General features: G+C 35.3%; 1 protein-coding gene across 1 annotated transcript; it reads left to right on the top strand.

The window, feature by feature from the left end:
• The first annotated feature begins 932 nt into the window (after positions 1 to 932).
• Positions 933 to 17,128, top strand: CLEC2D (C-type lectin domain family 2 member D). Its single transcript, XM_045873880.3, has 5 exons — positions 933 to 1,071; positions 3,981 to 4,094; positions 7,167 to 7,351; positions 11,730 to 11,833; positions 13,354 to 17,128. Exons 1-5 carry the CDS (start codon positions 1,011 to 1,013, stop codon positions 13,490 to 13,492), a joined length of 603 nt encoding a protein of 200 aa, XP_045729836.1. The 5' UTR covers positions 933 to 1,010; the 3' UTR covers positions 13,493 to 17,128.
• Positions 17,129 to 18,992: the final 1,864 nt, after the last annotated feature.

The raw sequence follows: 18,992 nt of genomic DNA, 5'->3' as shown, positions 1-18,992 counted from the left end.
CTTAGGGCTTAGAGGTCATGAAATTCACAGTTTAATATAGAGCGTTTGTGTTAATTAGAAAGTTATTTTCTCGCATTTCACCTTTCACAGTTTGTGTTCCAGCCATCTTAAGTATCAGGAGGTTTCCCAACTATACTCCATGTTCTCTTCTCTTGAACTAGATGAACACAGTTCCCTTCAACTGGAGCCCTTCTGCCATTTCAGCCTTACTGTTTCATTCAGCTAACACATCATCATGACTGCAAGAACTAATTTTTCTGTTTCTTTTTCTCATAGTGAGGAGCTGTTTCAGGAATAGAAACAGAAATTTGGAATGTATGACTGACTCAGAAATGTCACAGGAGTCAACATTTGACCTTTACTGACTATGTAGGGTCTTACTTTCAAAGTAGTTCCTAAATCAGCCATTTAATCATGGGGTCTGTCAGTAACTGTGAACTTAGACAAATTACTCAGTCCTTACTCAAGGAGCTCATTTTAAAATAAAAGTAATAATAATATCAGCTTCATTATTTAGTTGTACCAGTTAAATGGGAACACATATTTAAGTCTTTCATCAGTACTTCTGGATCATGATAAGTGACAATAAACCATTGTTTTATGTTATCACACCATGAGAATAATAGTAAAAGTATTGTTATTAGTTCCTGTCTGTGTAGGAATTCCAAGATAATGTGAAATTTATCGAGGTTTACTTTCTGTCCTCTTTGACAACAAAATCATGAAGAATGTAAAAAGGATAAACTTGAAAATTTACATTTACTTGTACTGATGGTAATATAAGTTGAGAGATACCAAGTTTATACTGAGCACTAGAAGAGGCTTTTGCTGTAGCAAGCTGTTTCAGTGTCATTTCGTTCCTCTTTCCTTTTTAGGCATGTGTAACTGAAGCCAAAACTTCAGTTAGAGGAAGTTCTAACCAGAATGTAAGTTGTTTCTCTTGTTTTTTTTCACATTCTGGCACTGAAACTGCCGACCGAGTGAGCTGTCCTGTAAGAACTGGGCACAAAATGCATGATAGCAATCGACTGGAGAAAAATTTTATAACAGTTGACTTGCTGGCAACCTCAAGTAAGAAGCTGGACTGTATGACATGAATGTGGGAACTGAGGTGGTAAGATTATAGCAGTGATGGGATCTAGTTTCTGCAAAGGGAAAATGGTTAACAGTCTTTTAAAGAGTTTTCAAGGATGAGAGATGGAATTCTAGGGGTTATAAATTAGTTTATAATTTGTGTAAAAATATGCAGATACTTAAGTGCACTTGTCCTAACAAGTAAGGAGAGAGAACTCTTAGAGAAAGATGTAAGAGAATGGGGTCAGGTTAAATTTATGATTGAGAATAAATATTTAAAAATTAATGTCATTGAAACATATACTAATATTTTATTAATATTATTAATAATTCATCAATCAGCTATTAAATATTAAAATTAAAAAATAAATTAAACAAATGATGAAATTAAAAATTAAAAAACATTAATAAAAATTAATTTCACTGAGGGGCACTTGGGTGGTGCAGTTGGTTAAGCACCCAACTCTTGATTTTGGCTCAGCCCCATGTTGGGGCTCCATGTGGAGTCTGCTTAAGACTGTCTGTCTCTCGGGGTGCCTGGGTGGCTCAGTCATTAAGTGTCTGCCTTCGGCTCAGGTCATGGTCCCAGGGTCCTGGGATTGAGCCCCGTGTCGGGCTCCCTGCTAAGCGGGAAGCCTGCTTCTCCCTCTCCCACTCCCCCTGCTTGTGTTCCCTCTCTCGCTGTCTCTCTCTCTGTCAAATAAATAAATAAAATCTTTAAAAAAAAAAAACTGTCCCTCTCTCTCTTCCTCTGTCCTTCCCCCCACTCTCTAAAATAAATAAATCCATTATTAGAAATTATTTATTAGTATTATTTTATTAACAATATTAGTATTAAATATTAATTTAGTTACTATTAATGTTAAATCATTTATTAATATTAATATTATTTATTATTATACGCTTATTATTTATTATTAAAAATTAATTTCACTGAAAAGAACAATACATAGTTGAAAGTGTTATATAGACACAGGGTATTATCATTATTAAATAAGGTAAAAAGGGGGCACCTGGGTAGCTTAGTCAGTTTAGTGTCTGCCTTAGACTCAGGTAATGATCTCAGGGTTCTGGGATTGAGCCCCACATCTGGCTCCCTGCTCAATGAGGAGTCTGCTTCTCCCTCTCCCTCTGCCCCTTCCTTCAGCTCATGGACTCTCTCTCTCTCCCAAATAAATAAATAACACCTTTAAAAATTAATTAATTAATTAATTAATTAAAAAAAGTAAAAAAAATTATCATGAAAGCTCATAGGAAAGAAAGAATTAAAAAGTAAAGAAAAGGTAAAATGATGAGTTTTTTTAACAAATAAAAAACATAAACAGAAGTCAAAGAAAAACAGTAGAGCTTTCAAATGGAATTATCTTACATTGGCTACACAGTAAAAAGAAAATATCTAAATATACATATATAATCTCACATATATTATGCATTTATATGAAGCTTGAAACTTTTAAAAAAACATTTGTATTTGAGGCTTTATATGATGATTTAATAAGTGAAAAAAGGTATTTTGTACCTGTTGGGGAAAACTGAAGTGTTGTAATTTACTACTGAAAAAAATATTTTTGTCTTTGGTAGAGGTAGTAATCAATTTAGAGAGAAGGCAGTTCAGATGAGGAAAAGATGATTTCTAATTATTATTAAATGACTTCATTTATTTATTCATTTGGTATTTTGAGTATTTCTATAACAGCTGCTTTAAAATATATGTCAGATAATTCCAACATCTGTGTCATTTTAGCATTGGCTTTTCTTCATTTTCTTTTCCCATGAAAGTTGAAATTATCATGGTTATTCATATGCTGAGTAATTTTGGACTGTATTCTGGACATTTTGAATGAATATTTTGTTGTGAGACTTTTGACTTTACTTAAATTTTTGGAGTATATTAATGTTTTTGGTTTTAGCAGGCAATTACTCTGGCTAGGTTCAGGTGTTCTGTGGGCTTTATTCCAATGTCAGCTCACTTTTTGGATCCTTTGTAATGTTATTCACATCTTTCCTGCATGTGCATCAACCCAGTGGTCAATCTGGTAAACATTAATGAAAAGATTTCTAGTGTGGATAGAATATTAGAGAGAAATATACCTGTTTAGCCAAGAACATCTCTAGATGAAGTAGCTAAAAATGTGTGCAGTAGCCAAAAGATGGAGTCAGAAGAGGGTTCCAATGATAAAATTTACAAGAGGTTTTAGATAATGTAGGATGTTTTGAGATATGATGTAAATGTAGAAAAATGTACAAAACAAATATACAGCTTAATGGATTATTCTAAGTTGAGCATCCTTGTTAAATACTGTCTTTGTTAGAGAAAGAAGTTTGCTATCCAGCTCAGAAGCCCTCCAAGTATCCTTTCGAATCACATTAAATTGATTTTTATGAGAATCATTTTCTCACTTTAATTTTGACTTTTTTTTTTTTTTTAAGCCTTTTAAGTCTCTTTTAATCAAAAGATTTCCTCACGGTTGCTTTTTAAAATTTGCCTTTCACTTTTTTCTTTAAGATTCAAGATAATTTATTATGTAGAATTTCCAACAGTCTGGAGTTTGTTGATTTCATTCCTGTTGCTTAATTGACATGATTCTCTCTCTCTTGTATTTCTATTAAATTGGTAGCTGGATCTGGAAGTTTAATGAGATTTTTATTTAGTTTTTGGGAGGGGTGCAAAGCTGTTCATGGGTTAGTTGTGTGTTAAGATCAATTTTACTTTCTGTGAACAATTAAACTAGAGAGAGAAAATTGTAAATTCACAAAATGATAGGCCAATTGCCCCCTCCAATGAAAAGGAAAGAAGTGAAAGTAACATTTTGATGGTTAATGCTTCTAGTAGTCTGATGTCTGTTCTACATTTAATGGAAACATAAACAAAAACAAAAACATGTTTTCAATATTTATTTTTCCAGATTACCAGCATCCAAGGAAGCATTCTATTACTGCTACCCCGAATCAAGTCTTGGTTTTATCCACAGTCATATGTCTGATATTTATATTGCTTGGTATAATTATGAGTTTGTTAGGTAAGTGAATTGTAATCTTTGTTCATCTAGACAAGTCCATTTTCCAAAAGAAGAGAGGATTTATTGATAATTTTCCTGTTCTTTACACTTCTTTACAGTTTAATTTCACTGAGTTAAATTCCAAAAATTAAATTTTTGGAGTATATTAATGTTTTTGGTTTTAGCAGGCAATTACTCTGGCTAGGTTCAGGTGTTCTGTGGGCTTTATTCCAATGTCAGCTCACTTTTTGGATCCTTTGTAATGTTATTACCTTATAAGTGGGGTCTTAGATCTTAATTGTGTAATATAGAGGTCATATTATTGGAAGCTTAATAGAAGGACCAGAGTCCGCATAAGGTAGAACCCAGTTGCCAATCATATTGTGCTTTAATTTATATTATTGCTAGGCCTTTAACCATGTAGTTTTAATCTATATGTATACATATATATTTATATACTCATATATTTTAACTACAAACATATATTTATATACTTTATATGTTTATACAATTTACTCTCAAATTACATTTTCTTTTTAAAATTTTTTTCTTTGGATTAAGGATATATAAAAATGAGCTGTAATAGACATATAACATTATATTAGTTTCAGGTGTACAATGTAATTGAAATTAAATTTTCAATTAAAATTACTTCAAAGGTATTATGTGTAGATCCTAATGGAGGACACATCAAAATAGAGCTGTAGAAGCTGAATGTGTATGATTTATGAAATTGTGTTTATGTTTGAATATTGGCCAATAATTCAGTAATTTTTAAACCATATATTAATGAGGCTATAGGCTGAGATATTAGAAAGAAGAGAGGATCACAAAAAACATGGTGGTTTACAAAATATAGATGATCAATTTAGATGATCAGTTTTTTTGTTTTGTTTTTTAACCTTTTTCTATTACTATGGTATACGAGGTTAATTGACTTTTGTATATTGAACAATCCTTGCATTCTGGGATTAATTGCACTTAGTCATGGTATTTAATCTCTGCACCCCTCCCCCAAGTCATTGAGGTATAATTGATATCTGTATATATGTGAAATAATCAGTACAAATTAATCAACATATCCATCACTTCACAGTTACCTTTCTGTTGTCGAGAACACCAAAGATCTACCCTCTTAGCAAATTTTAAGTATACAATACAGCATTGTTAACTATAGTCACATTGTGTATGTTATATCTCCAGAACTTATTCTTCTTGCATGACTGAAACTTGGTACCCCTTGCCCAACATCTCAGTATTTCCCCCACTTTCCCTTCCCTAGCAACGACCATTCTACTTTCTTCTTCTATGATTTTGACTATTTTATATTCCATATATGAAGTAAGACCATACAGTGCTTGTATGCATCTGATTTATTTGATTTAGCACAGCGTCATCCAGGCTTATCCAATTTGTCACAAATGGCAGGGTTGCTTCCACTTTAAAGGCTGAGTATTATTTATATATCTTGGGTATTTTGAAAATGCTGCAATGGGTAGGGGAATGCAGATATTTCTTTAAGATAATGATTTCATTTCTTTTAGATATAACCCCAAAAGCAGGGTTACTAGATCATAAGGTAGTTCTATTTTTAATTTTTTGAGAAAACTTCATACTGTTTTCCATAATGGCTGTACCAATTTACATTCTCATGAACAGTATACAATGGTTCCCTTTTCTCCATATTCTTGCCAGCACTGGTTGTCTTTTGTCTTTTAAAAAATAGCCATTTTAACAAGTGTGAGGTGATAACTCATTGTGATTTTCAGGGACAAAGATTTATTTTACTTCTATAACACACATGCTTGCATGAATACAAGCAAATCAGATGGAAAGAGAGAGAAGTGCGAGAATATCCAAACTACTAACTGGCTGTATAACAGTGCAGGCATAGAGGTATTGTGGTCTTCTTGTCCAGATACTCTAGCATCTTCCAGCCCCCACTTTTTTGGAATATATAGCCAGTTTTCCCAGACAACACATTATTTCTTGGATTGCATACCCTGGAAGCAATTTAGCTAATGAAGATGCCCTTATAGCTTAGAACACACTTGCACTGTATCAAATGTAAGCCAAGCTTTGCTGTAGAAAATTACAAGAATATTCCTCTACACCTCCACCCCAACCTGAGTAATAACATAAAACCCACCCTGCTATTATTATATCCAGACGTAATATCCTAACAAGCTTTCCAAGTGTTGCTTACAAATACTAGAGTCAATAATACTTGGAATATTCCATGTTCCAGGGGATCCTTATTTATTTTTTAATATTTTTATGATTCCATGGATAATGATCTATTCTTGCCATTCTATAACCAAAAATAAAATACCTTATACATTGATGAAGCAAAAATAGAGATTTGAATTAACATTACTTAATAAAGAAGCTGTAAATAGGAGAAAATGGTCATAAAAGTGGAAGAGTCAGCTACTAGTGGATCAATAAAGACCATCTGAAAAAACTTTCCATGCTCTGAATCCTACTTGAAGAGAGCATCTCTCCTGGTTATATGGGAAGTGTATCAGAAAAGCTTGTCCAATGGACTATTGTCAGCTTCAAAATATAGAGAGCATCACAAAATTTCCTTAGTAGAAGGAAGCTCCTTAGTATAAGAATGCTCAGGGTAAAACTACTTCTTTTACCCTCATGGGACTCTTTAGACATGTATCCGACTATTTCATCTCAAGAAACTATTCACAAAAGGTATCTATACCCTGCACCTCATTTTATTTAGGAAAGTATCTAGAGCTCTTGAACTATCTGTTCTCTAAGGCTGATAAAATGTTGCTACTGATGTACCTAATATTTTAAGGAAAGGTAACATTGTTGAAATCCAAGTAGACAGGTATATAGTCCAGAGTTTAAGGCATTATTTATTCTTTTTTCAATTCATCCACTAACTAAGGCACTACTTGAATCTTAGCTTTGACATTTGCTGTGTAATATATGCAATGACTTTCAAAATTCTATTCCTCATTTGAAAAATAAGGATAATACATTTAGTATTTCACATGACTATTGAAAAGTGTATTAGAAAGCACTTGGTAATATATATAGGAAAATATAAAAGCAAGTTGTTTTTATTTTTAGTAACTGGAAGAAAATTGCATCAGATATCATCAGAGTGTTTTGAAGCTGCATGCCCAGAAACCTGGATTGGTTTCCAAAGAAAGTGTTTCTATTTTTCTGATGACATCAAGAATTGGACATTCAGCCAGAGGTTTTGTGATTCACATGGTGCTGATCTTGTTCAGGTTGAAACCATCCAGGAACTGGTAAGAAAATAGTTCTACCTAGAATAAAAAAAATTGGCTCCTCCAATATGCTATGCAATTCTATGTGAGAATGTCTAAAATACAGGTTTAGATATCTGCTTAGATATTGATTTTTTAACATAAGGAGAGAAAAGCCAGCAGATGCTACATTCTGCAGTGGGCCATCTACAATTACCTATGAATTACATTCATAGCAGGAAGGTGGCCAGCGAGCAAGCCAGTGCTTTCTTTGACTTATGAGCAAGAAGTGTGCAAATAGAATTAGACAATTAGAGAGGGAAACATAATTTTAAATTGTATTAAGTTAACATTGCTTCAAAATGAATCAGGCAGGAGTGATATCAGAGAAGATGGCAGAGTAGAAAGCTCCTGGAGTCTGTACCTAAACAACTATTGAGCTGGCAGAAACTCTCTCAAGTAACTGAGTTGGAACTCTGGAGTCTTGCAGCATCCAAGGGATAACTTAATGAAGAGGTTAGTAAATTTCACTTAATCCCAGTGAAGTTCAGCTTTCCCATGCAGTGGCTACCATTCCCCACACCTCATCATGGCTGGGAGATACGGGGACTTCTGGCCATGTTCCTGGTAAAACTTGCTGGATCCAGGGTGGCCAATAAGAACATTGGTCTTCAAATATTGTGGTTATGTGCTGTTATTTTTGAGTGCTGCTCTTCATTGCCAAGGGGCAGATACAGAGGTGGGCTGTCATTTTTTTCTTCAACTTCTACCAACTGAAGTGATTTCCAAGGGATTTAAAGAAACAGTACTTGTTTTTTTCCCCCTTTGGGAGCCAGGCATTTAAGAAAATCTTTGGCAAGGAACTGGCTGACCATAGAAATAACAAAATAAAAATTTCAGTGACCACACACAGTAAGGAATACACATTTTGCAAAAATTATTAGGAAAAGTCACAGACAGTGGTTCCACATCTCAATAATCAAAATTGAACAATCTCTGAAGAAAAGAATTATATTCCCAGAGTTAACACCATAAAATATTCATAATGTCCAGTTCTGAACAAAGAAATTACAGAACATACAGATGAATAGGAAGGCATAACCCATTCACAGGGAGATATATCTGAAAGAAACCATCCCTGAGGGAGACCAGACATTGGAAATATTAGTCAAAGATGTAAAATCTACTGTACTAAATATGGTCAATGAGCTAAAGAAAACCATAGACAGAAAAAGTAAAAGAAATCGGGAAAATGATATATAAATAAAATGAGAATATCAATATAGAAGTAGAAATTATTAAAAGGAACCAAATAGAAATTCTGGAACTGAAAAGTACAATAATTGAAATGAAAAACTCACTAGAGGCTTCCTTTGAACAGAAAGAAGGAAGGATCAGCAAACTTGAAGATAAGATAATTGAAAGTATCCCATTTGAGGGCACCTGGGTGGCTCAGTTGGTTAAGCAACTGCCTTCCGCTCAGGTCATGATCCTGGAGTCCTGGGATCGAGTCCCACATCGGGCTCCCAGCTTATTGGGGAGTCTGCTTCTCCCTCTGGCCCTCTCCCCTCTCATGCTGTTTCTCTCTCTCTCGCTCTCTAATAAATAAATAAATAAAATCTTAAAAAAAAAAAAAAAAAGAAAGTATCCCGTTTGGGAATAGAAAGAAAAGAAAAGAAAAAACCCCAAAAATAAAAGAACAGATCCTGAAGGAACTGTGGTATCATCAAGCAAACCAATATATGCATTGTAGGGATCTCAGAAGGAAAAGAAAATAAGTAGGAGAAATATGTAAAGAAATAATGGCCCAAAGCTTCCCAAAGTTGAGGAAGGAGATGCATATACATGTCCAAGAGCCTCAAGGAACTCCTAAGCAAGATAAATTCAAAGAAATCCACACTAAGACAAATTAGAGTTAAGTTATCAAAACCCAAAGAGAAACTGGAAAGTAGCAAGAGAAGGGACTAGTCAGGTGTTGGGATCCTTAGTAAGATTAACAGTTGATTTATCCTGAGATACTATAGAAGCCAGAAAGCAGTGGAATGACATATTTTTAAATTCTGCAAAAAAACCTGCCGGTCAAGAATTCTGTAACTGTCGGGACACCTGGATGGTTCAGTTGGTTAAGAGTCTGCCTTAAGCTCAGGTCATGATCCCAGAGTCCTGGGATTGAGTCCCGCATTGGGCTCATTGCTCAGCGGGGAGCCTGCTTCTCCCTCTCCCTCTGCCTGCTTGTGCTCTGTCTCTCTCTCTGACAAAAAAATAAATAAATAAAATCTTAAAAAAAAGAATTCTGTATTTGTCAAAACAATCTTTCAGAATAGGGGAAAAATAAGATACTTCTAGACAAATAGCAGCTAAGGGAGTTTCTTAGCAGTAGGTCCATCCTTAAGGAACTATAAAGTCTGAAATTAAAGTACATTAGATAGTAACTCAGAGACGAAATAATAAAGAACACTCATAAAGGTAACCACACAGATAAATATAAAAGCCAGTATTACTATACTCTTGGTTTAGTTTGTAACTTCTAACTTTTCACATACGATTTAACAGGTGAATTCATAATACAGTATTATAGATCTATGTTAATGGGCATACAATGTATACATATATAATCTATGACAATAATATAAAGACAGAGTTGGAGATGTATAGGGACAAAATGCTAATATATGACTGGCAGTTGGATAAAAACAAAATGAGATCCATCTATATGCTCTCTATCAGAGACTCACCATAGATATAAAGACACAATGGATCGTGGATCACCACATCAAAAACTAATGATGTATTGTATGGTGACTAACATAACATAAAAAAAAAAAAAAAAAAAGACACAAAGAAGTTTAAAGTGAAAGGATGGAAAAATATATTAAATGCAAATAGTAACCAAAATGAGCTGTGTGGCTATATTCTTGTTGGATGAAATAGACAAAAGCAAAAAAGTTTATGACACAAAGAAGGATATTATATTTTGATACAAATTTTGATACATCAAGATCTAACAATTTTAAACATATAATACCCTAATAACACAGTCCCCAAATATATGAAGGAACGATTGACAGAACTGAAAGGAGAAATAGATAGTTCTATTATAATAGTTGAAGACTTCATGATTCCACTTTCAATAATGGGTAGAACAATCAGACAGAAGAACAGTGAGGAAATAGAAATCTTGAACAGTTCTACAAACCAATTAGACCTAAAAGATAGGCGGAACACTCCACCCAACAAGAACAGAATACATATTCTTCTCAAATGCACATGGAACATTTTTTCAGGATAGATCATATGATAGGTCACCAAACAAGTTAGTAAATTTGAGAAGATTGAAATCATATAAAGTTACTTTTGCAATCACAATGGAATGAAACTAGAAATCAACAACAGAAGGAAAACTGGAAAATTCACAAATATGTAGAAATTAAACAACCCACTGTTAAACATCCAGTGAACAAGAAAGAAATCATAAGGGAAATTAGAAAATACCTTGAGACAAATGAGGTGAAAATACAACATACCAAAACTTAAGATATGTGGTAGAAGCAATACTAAGAGGGAAATTTAGAGCTGTAAATGCATATCTTAAAGAAAAAAAGGAATATTTAAAATCAGCATCCCAACAGTATATCTCAAGGAAAAGAGAAAATAAATATCGTCTTTATGACTTAAAAGTAAAAATTTCCCTAAGAAGTCATTAAATCCACTAATCATAAAGGAAAATTATACATTTAATTATATTGAAATTAATACTTGTAATCATAAAAAGATGCTCTAAGTGTTAACAAAGATGTGTAGCATGGAAAACTGGCCTATAATGCTGGTGTGTAGAATTTCTTACAATGACATCAGAAAAGAATTTGGTATCATTTGGTAAAATTGACAATAAGTATTCACTGTGGCCTGATCATTCATTCCAGGACAGGTGCCAAGAATGTCATAACAGCATTCATAATAACTTCAAACTTTAAATAATGCTAGTGGAAATCAATAATAGAACAGATAAACAAATTGTGGAATATTAATACAAAGTGGGACTATGCTGAATTAAGAGGAAATTATCAGTAATTTCTCTCAGTTTTAATATTTATGTGTGTATGCTACTATGGCATATCTATTCTCTCTGTATTATTAAACAATACAAAATTAAAAAAGAGAAAATTATAAGAGCAGTTAAGAATATAACATAGAGGGGCACCTGGGTGGCTCAGTCTGTTAAGTGTCTGCCTTCAGCTCAGGTCATGATCCTGGGGTCCTGGGATTGAGCCCCTCTGCCACTACCTCCTGCTTGTGCCTCTCTCTCTGTGTCAAATAAATAGACAAAATATTAAAAAAATATATAGCATAGAAGCAACACTTCTTCTGGGAGAGGCCAGATAATGACAGGTTAACTCATATCATCTTTGTTTTCTAAAAGAATTTCCTATTGAGGTATAAAGGCCCTTATGACCACTGGATTGGTCTCAGCAGAGAACAAGGCCAACCATGGAAATGGATAAATGGCACTGAATGGACCAGCTGGTAAGTTCTGAAAAATATGATAGCAATATTTGTATTTGGATTTACGTTGCATGAAACCAAACGTGTTCTCCAATTATATCCTCTAAAAATTTTTTATTTTAAGATTAGTTATAAAGGAATAAAGTGAAAAATTGTAAGTTGCAGAGGTTTTGAAAGCTCCTCCAACCAATACAAAACCTATCATATGTGGCATGCTAGAATGGTGAACTTGACAACCACCTCCTCTATGTCATTGACCAACTCTTTCATGTTGAGCAAACTACACAATCTTTAAGTCTGTTGCTTACCTCTACAACAAAATTAATTGTACTTGCTCGATTGATCTCACAGGATTGATGTGAGAATCAGAGATTTTGATGTATATGGCTGCACTACTTAAACTTTAAAATCTTATATAAATGCAAGTTAAATTATTACATTAAACTATCACTGCATCAATCTTCAACCATTTACATAAGGATGAGTGACGGTAATGGCATCCATTATTTATAAGATCATAATTATAATGTTTAGCACAAGTACAGTTTGGCATTGCCAAATTTAATCTCAATCATATATCTATTGGGTCTTTATATTACTGGAAAAGTTTTGGATAATGTTGGAAGTCTTGGATTCAGACAATTTTGCTAAATGTTTTCTTGTCTGAGGACATGAGGAGGTTTTGAAAAGTTGCTTTGTGAGGTTATGAAAAGTAGCCAGCATTGGAAATATCACTTTATTTGGTGAAAAGGGCACTGGGTAGGACAGTGGTAGGTTTGAAAACTAGTTGTTACCTAGTAGCTTTTTGATCTTGGACAGATGTTAAGTTTTAGGAGTCAGAACTCATATTTACACACTGTTGTATGTGCAGTGCTTAGCACATTGTGGATGCTTGTTAAATATTTGGTATTAACCTTTACCTACTCCTTTATAATACTGAAATAGTAATGTTTACATCATCTAATTCTGTAAGTGTTTAAAGGAGCAAATATATTGTTAACTATATATTTATCAAGGGCTGGCTTGTCTCAGCGATAGGCAAATCATGTCACACTATAGCAATTTCACACAATACAGAAGAAAAACTTATAATCTGAATGCTGACCCAGATGTCTGTGTCAGGCCACTTAAATGCTGATGAATACCACAGGAGAAAATCAGGGCCCAAGAACAACAACAAAATTACCTGTAATATAGCAGCATTTCTTCCCTCTTCTCTTTCCCAAAGTGAAGAAGGTGGGAATAGCATGGGCCCTATATTTTCATCGATTTAGGCATGAATCCTAGTTTTACTTGTTATAGAATCTTGGGAAATTCTGTTGTTTTTGTTTGTTTGTTTGTTGTTGTTGTTTTTGTCCATAAAAAGAGATGATATATATCGCAGAGGGCAATTTTTAATATTAAAGAGATGATGTGTGTAATGCATCTTATATTTAGAGGCTGAATTAATGTTAGTTTCCTTATTTTCTCATCTTTATTCCCTCTGCTTTTGGAGAAATATCTGGTAGCCAACTGGATTGATTCTGCTTCTTCCATTGCAGTTTTCCTATCAGAGGAGGAGGAGAATGTGCCTATTTGAATGACAAAGGTGCCAGTAGCGCGAGGCATTACACGGAGAGGAAGTGGATCTGTTCCAAACCAGACACATATGCCCATACGCAGAGACAAAGCTCTATCTGATCTTCATATACTCATTGTGACCATATCAGTAAATTATTATTTTTCATCTTGTTTATTAGAAACTGTATTTTTTTTTTAAAGATTTTTTATTTATTTGAGAGAGAGAGAATGAGAGAGAGCGAGTACATGAGAGGGGGGAGGGTCAGAGGGAGAAGCAGACTCCCTGCTGAGCAGGGAGCCCGATGCTGGACTCGATCCTGGGACTCCAGGATCACGACCTGAGCCGAAGGCTGTCGCTTAACCAACTGAGCCACCCAGGCGCCCGAAACTGTATTTTTTTATTCTGAGTTTTTTTATGTGGTGATCTGTGGGTTCAAGCCCCACTTTGGGTTCCCTCCCTGCACTGGGATCCCTGCTCCGTGGGAAGCCTGCTTCTCCCTCTCCCACTGCCCCCTGCTCTCACTATCTCTCTCTCTGTCAAATGAATAAATAAAATCTTTAAAAATAAAATAAGACATGAATATAACCTGACGTTCTTTGTATATAGTTGGCGTTTTGTTATAAATTTTATAAATTTTCTCTCAAAACCCTGTGCAGGACAAAAAGCTTTCATTCTAGAATTACTTATTGAAAGAGTAGAAGCAGTTTTCTTTCTATTTAACTTCTTAGTCTTATTACACTCTCAGAACATTCTCTAATGTTACTAATATTATACTATGTGTTAACTAACTAGAATTTAAATAAAAACTTGAAGCAAACAAACAAAAGAGGTTAAAAAAATGATGTGTACTCTTCACCTATTTCACCCATCCCCCCTACCCACCTCCCCTGTGGTAACCATCAGTTCGTTCTCTATAGTTAAGAGTCGGTTTGTCTCTCTCTTTTTTTCCTTTGCTCATTTGTTTTGTTTCTTAAATTCTACATATGAGTGAAATCATATGGTATTTGTCTTTTTCTGACATATTTTGCTTACATTATACTCTGTAGCTTCATCCATGTTGTTGCAAATGGCAAGATTTCATTTTTTATGGCTGAATAATATTCCATTGTAGATACCACATCTTTGTTTGTTTCAAGTTTTTATTTAAATTCTAGTTAGTTAACATATAGTATAATATTGGTTTCAGGAGTAGAATTCAATGATTCATCATTTACATATAACACCCAATCCTCATCACAAGTGCTCTCCTTAATACTCATCACCCGTTTACTCCATCCCCTGCCCACCTCCCCTCCAGCAACCTTCAGTTTCTTCTCCATAGTTAAGAGTCTCTTATGGTTTGCCTCCCTTTTTTCTTTCTTCCCTTATGTTCATCTGTTTTGTTTCTTAAAAGCCACATATGAGTAAAATCATACGGTATTTGTCTTTTTCTGGATGACTTATTTCCCTTAGCATAATACCTCTAGCTCCATCCATGTCATTGCAAATGGCAAGATATTCTTTTCAATGGCTGGAATGATATATATATATATCTCTCTATCTCTCTCTCTCTATATATATATCTATATATATCTATATCTATATCTGTATATCACATCTTCTTTATCCATTACACACACACACACACACACACACCACATTTTCTTTATCCATTCATCAGTCAATGGACATTTGGGCTCTTTCCATAATTTGGCTATTGTTGATAATGCTGATATAAACATTGGAGTGCATGTACCCCTTTGAATCTGTATTTTATATCCTTTGGGTAAATACCTAGTAGTACAATTGCTGGATCCTAGTGTAGTTCTATTTTTAACTTTCTGAGGAACCTCCATACTGTTTTCCAGAGTGCCTGCACCAGTTGGCATTCCCATCAACACATCCTCTCCAACATCTATTGTTTCCTATGTTGTTAATTTTAGCCATGCCAACTGGTGTGAGGTGGTATCTCATTGTGGTTTTGATTTATATTTCCCTGATAATGAGTGATCTTGAGCATTTTTTCATGTGTCCATTAGCCATTTATATGTCTTTTTTTGGAGAAATGTTTGTCATGTTTTTTACCCATTTCTTGACTGGACTTTTTGGGTTTTTTGGGTGTTGAGTTTGATAAGTCCTTTTTTTAAAAAAAGATTTTATTTATTTGAGAGAGAGAGAGAGAGCAAGAGAGAGCATTAGTGGGGGGAGGAGCAGAGGAAGAGGGAGAAGCAGGCTCCTCACTGAGCAGGGAGCACAACACAAGGCTCAATTCCAGAACCCTGGGATCATGACCTGAGCTGAATGTAGATGTTTAACCAACTGAGCCACCCAGGCTCCCTGAATTTGATAAGTTCTTTATAGATTTTGGTACTACCCCTTTATCTGATATGTCATTTGTAAATATCTTCTCCCACTCCCTCAGTTGCCTTTTAGTTTTGTTGACTGTTTCCTTTGCTGTGCAGAAGGTTTTTTTCTTGATGAAGTCCCAATAGTTCATTTTTGCTTTTGTTTCCCTTGCCTTTGGAGATGTGTCTAGCAAGAAGTTGCTGCACTGAGGTCAAAGAAGTTGCTGCCTGTGTTCTCCTCTAGGATTTTGATGGATTCCTGTCTCACATTTAGGTCTTTACCTATTTTGAATTGTTTTTTGTGTATGGCATAAGAAAGTAAGGTCCAGTTTAATTCTTCTGCATGTTGCCATCCAGTTTTTCCAACACCATTTGTTGAAGAGACTGTCTTTTATCCATAGGATATTCTTTCCTGCTTTGTCAAAAATTAGTTGACCATATAGTTGTGGGTTCATTTCTGGGTTTTCTATTCCATTGATCTATGTGTCTGTTTTTGTGCCAGTACCTTACTGTCTTGATAACTACAGCATTATAATATAGCTTGAAGTCCAGAATTGTGATGCCTACAGTTTTGCTTTTCTTTTTCAAGATTGCTTTGGGTATTTGGGGTCTTTTGTAGTTCCATATAAGATTTAGGATGGTTTGTTCTAGTTCTGTGAAAAATGCTGGTGGTATTTTGATAGGGATTGCATTAAATGTGTTGATTACTTTGGGTAGTATAGACGTTTTAACAATATTTGTTTTTCCAATCTATTAGCATGGAATGTTTTTCCCTTTCTTTGTGTGCTCTTCAATTTCTTTCTTAAGTGTTCTATAGTTTTCAGAGTACAGATCTTTTACCTCTTTGGTTAGGCTTATTCCTAGGCTAGCCATCTTATTGTTTTTAGTGCAGTTGCAAATGGTTGATTCCTTGGTTTCTTTTTCTGCTGCTTCATTATTGGTGTATAGAAATGCAACAGATTTCTGTACATTGATTTTGTATCCTGCAATTTTATTGAACATTTTTTTTTATCAGTTCTAGCAGTTTTTTGGAGAGATTTTTTGGGTTTTCTACATAGAGTATCATGTTGTCTGCAAATAGTGAAAGTTTGACTTCTTCCTTACTGATTTGGATGCCTTTTATTTCTGTTTGTTATCTGATTATACCACGTCTTTTTTTATCCATTCATCTATCAATGGACACTTGAGCTGTTTCTATAGTTTGGCTATTATAAATTATACTTTTCATTAAAGTTTAAAGAAAAAATTAGGGACACTTGGGTGGCTCAGTTGGTTAAGCATCTGCCTTTGACTCAGGTTGTGATCTCAGGGTCCTGGGATTTAGCCCTGCATCTGGCTCTCTACTTAGTGGGGAGTCTGATTCTTCCTCTCAGTCTCCCTCTGTGTTCTCTCTTTCTATCTCAAATAAATAAATAAAATCTTAAAAAAGAACTAGAAGGACTTAATTTTGTGAATTTTTACACTCAGTAGAGCTTATCACTGGGAACCTTAAAAATCAGTGGCTTGGCTCTGGGAAAGTCTAAGGGTAATAGAAAATTGAGTACATGCCCTTAAAGAGCCAGCATAACAAACAACCTCACCAAGATACAGCATAAAAGCAGCAGTTTGAGAGGTGTATTCAGGACTATTCAGGAAGGAGATGTATTTACTGGTCTCAGAGCAAGCACAGGAAGGGCAAGGCTCTTTGGAGACTTCTCTAAGTACAAAGAAGCTGACTGGCACTATTTCTGCACCCCTCCTTCCAGCCTGAATATACCAACACCTGCAAGAACCAGCATGAACACTCCCTACCTAGCTTTGCTAACAACACACCCTGTCCCTTCATTCTCTTTGGACGGCCCAATCCAACCCATCCTTCTCTGTAGGAGTTCCTCCAAAGCACCTCCATATCCTACCTCTGGCTCTCCTGCATATCCATCCTGTCCAGTCAGCCCCACTTGGCAGGAGTCCATCCAAAACTGAACAACAAGTGTGGTATTGTGTAAACAGCCCCAAGAGTGGCAAACACCACTTAAGAATGACTCTTGCCTTGGGTAGAGGGGAAGATAACCACATATATCAGGTCAACTGCAACCCCAGCAGTGGGCTGGGGGCAGACATCTAATTGACTGCTGTTCCCATCAACCAACAAAAATCTTACAAGGGACAGTACAAAGAGAGACTCCAGCAGTTTGGGGTCACTGCAACCCAAACAGACATCTAGTCTGACTGCTCTACCCACCAGTGAAAGCCTCTCAGGGGACAATGCAGAAAGAGCACCCTGCAGTTCAGTGTGACCACAGTTCTGGCAAGTGAGCTGAGAGTAGGCATCTGGTCTGACTCAATTCAAGCTCAAGGAAGACCCAGTCTGGACCCTAACATCACAGAGACCAAACACTGTCCACAACAGGCAAAGAGAGCCATTGAAGACAACTGGCTTGAAGGCAAACATATCTCAATCACAACAGTAGGGCATGCACAACACACTTAGGAGACACCCCTAAAGCCCCAAGTTCTGATGCACAGGGAGCATTGCACTACAGGGCACTACTGGACTTCTTCTTCATAAGATCACTAGTTTCTTTCTTTTTTTTTAAATTTAATTTAGTTTTATTATTTTTTTAAGATTTTATTTATTTATTTGAGAGAGAGAGAATGAGAGAGAGCACATGAGAGGGGGGAGGGTCAGAGGGAGAAGCAGATTCCCCGCCAAGCAAGGAGCCCGAAGCGGGACTCGATCCAGGGACTCCAGGATCATGACCTGAGCCGAAGGCAGTTGCTTAACCAACTGAGCCACCCAGGCGCCCAAGATCACTAGTTTCAAGAGCAGGAAATGTAGCTGACTTTCTTAACACATAGAAACAGACATAGAAAGTTAGACAAAGTGAGGAAACAGAGGAATGTGTCCCAAATGAAAGAACAGGGCAAAATTGCAGCCCAAGAGCTAAACAAAATGGAGATAAGCAATACACCAGATAGAGAATTCAAAGGAATGGTCATAAAGGTATGCACTAACCTTCAGAAAAGGGTGGAAGTTCCAGTGAGACCCTCAACAAAGAGAAAATATAAAAATAACTGACTAGAGATAAAACAATAATAAATTAAAAATTCACTTGAGGAAATAAATATTAGACTAGATGAAGCAGAAGAATAGATCAGTGAGCTGGGAAACAGAGTAATGGAAAGAAGCCAAATGAAACAGAAAAAGAAAAAAAGAATAATAAAAAATGAGGATAGGTTAAGGGAACTCAGTGACACCAACAAGCATAGTAACATTTGCATTATAGGGATCCCAGAAGGAGAAGAGAGAGAAAAA

The sequence above is a fragment of the Mirounga angustirostris genome, unplaced genomic scaffold (genome assembly GCF_029215605.1).
Source record: "Mirounga angustirostris isolate CCGP_5_RB_7025 unplaced genomic scaffold, mMirAng1.0.hap1 SCAF_5, whole genome shotgun sequence".
In the NCBI taxonomy this organism is placed as follows: domain Eukaryota; kingdom Metazoa; phylum Chordata; class Mammalia; order Carnivora; family Phocidae; genus Mirounga; species Mirounga angustirostris.
Note: the sequence above shows the minus strand (reverse complement) of the source record. Positions and strands in the feature narration are given on the sequence as shown.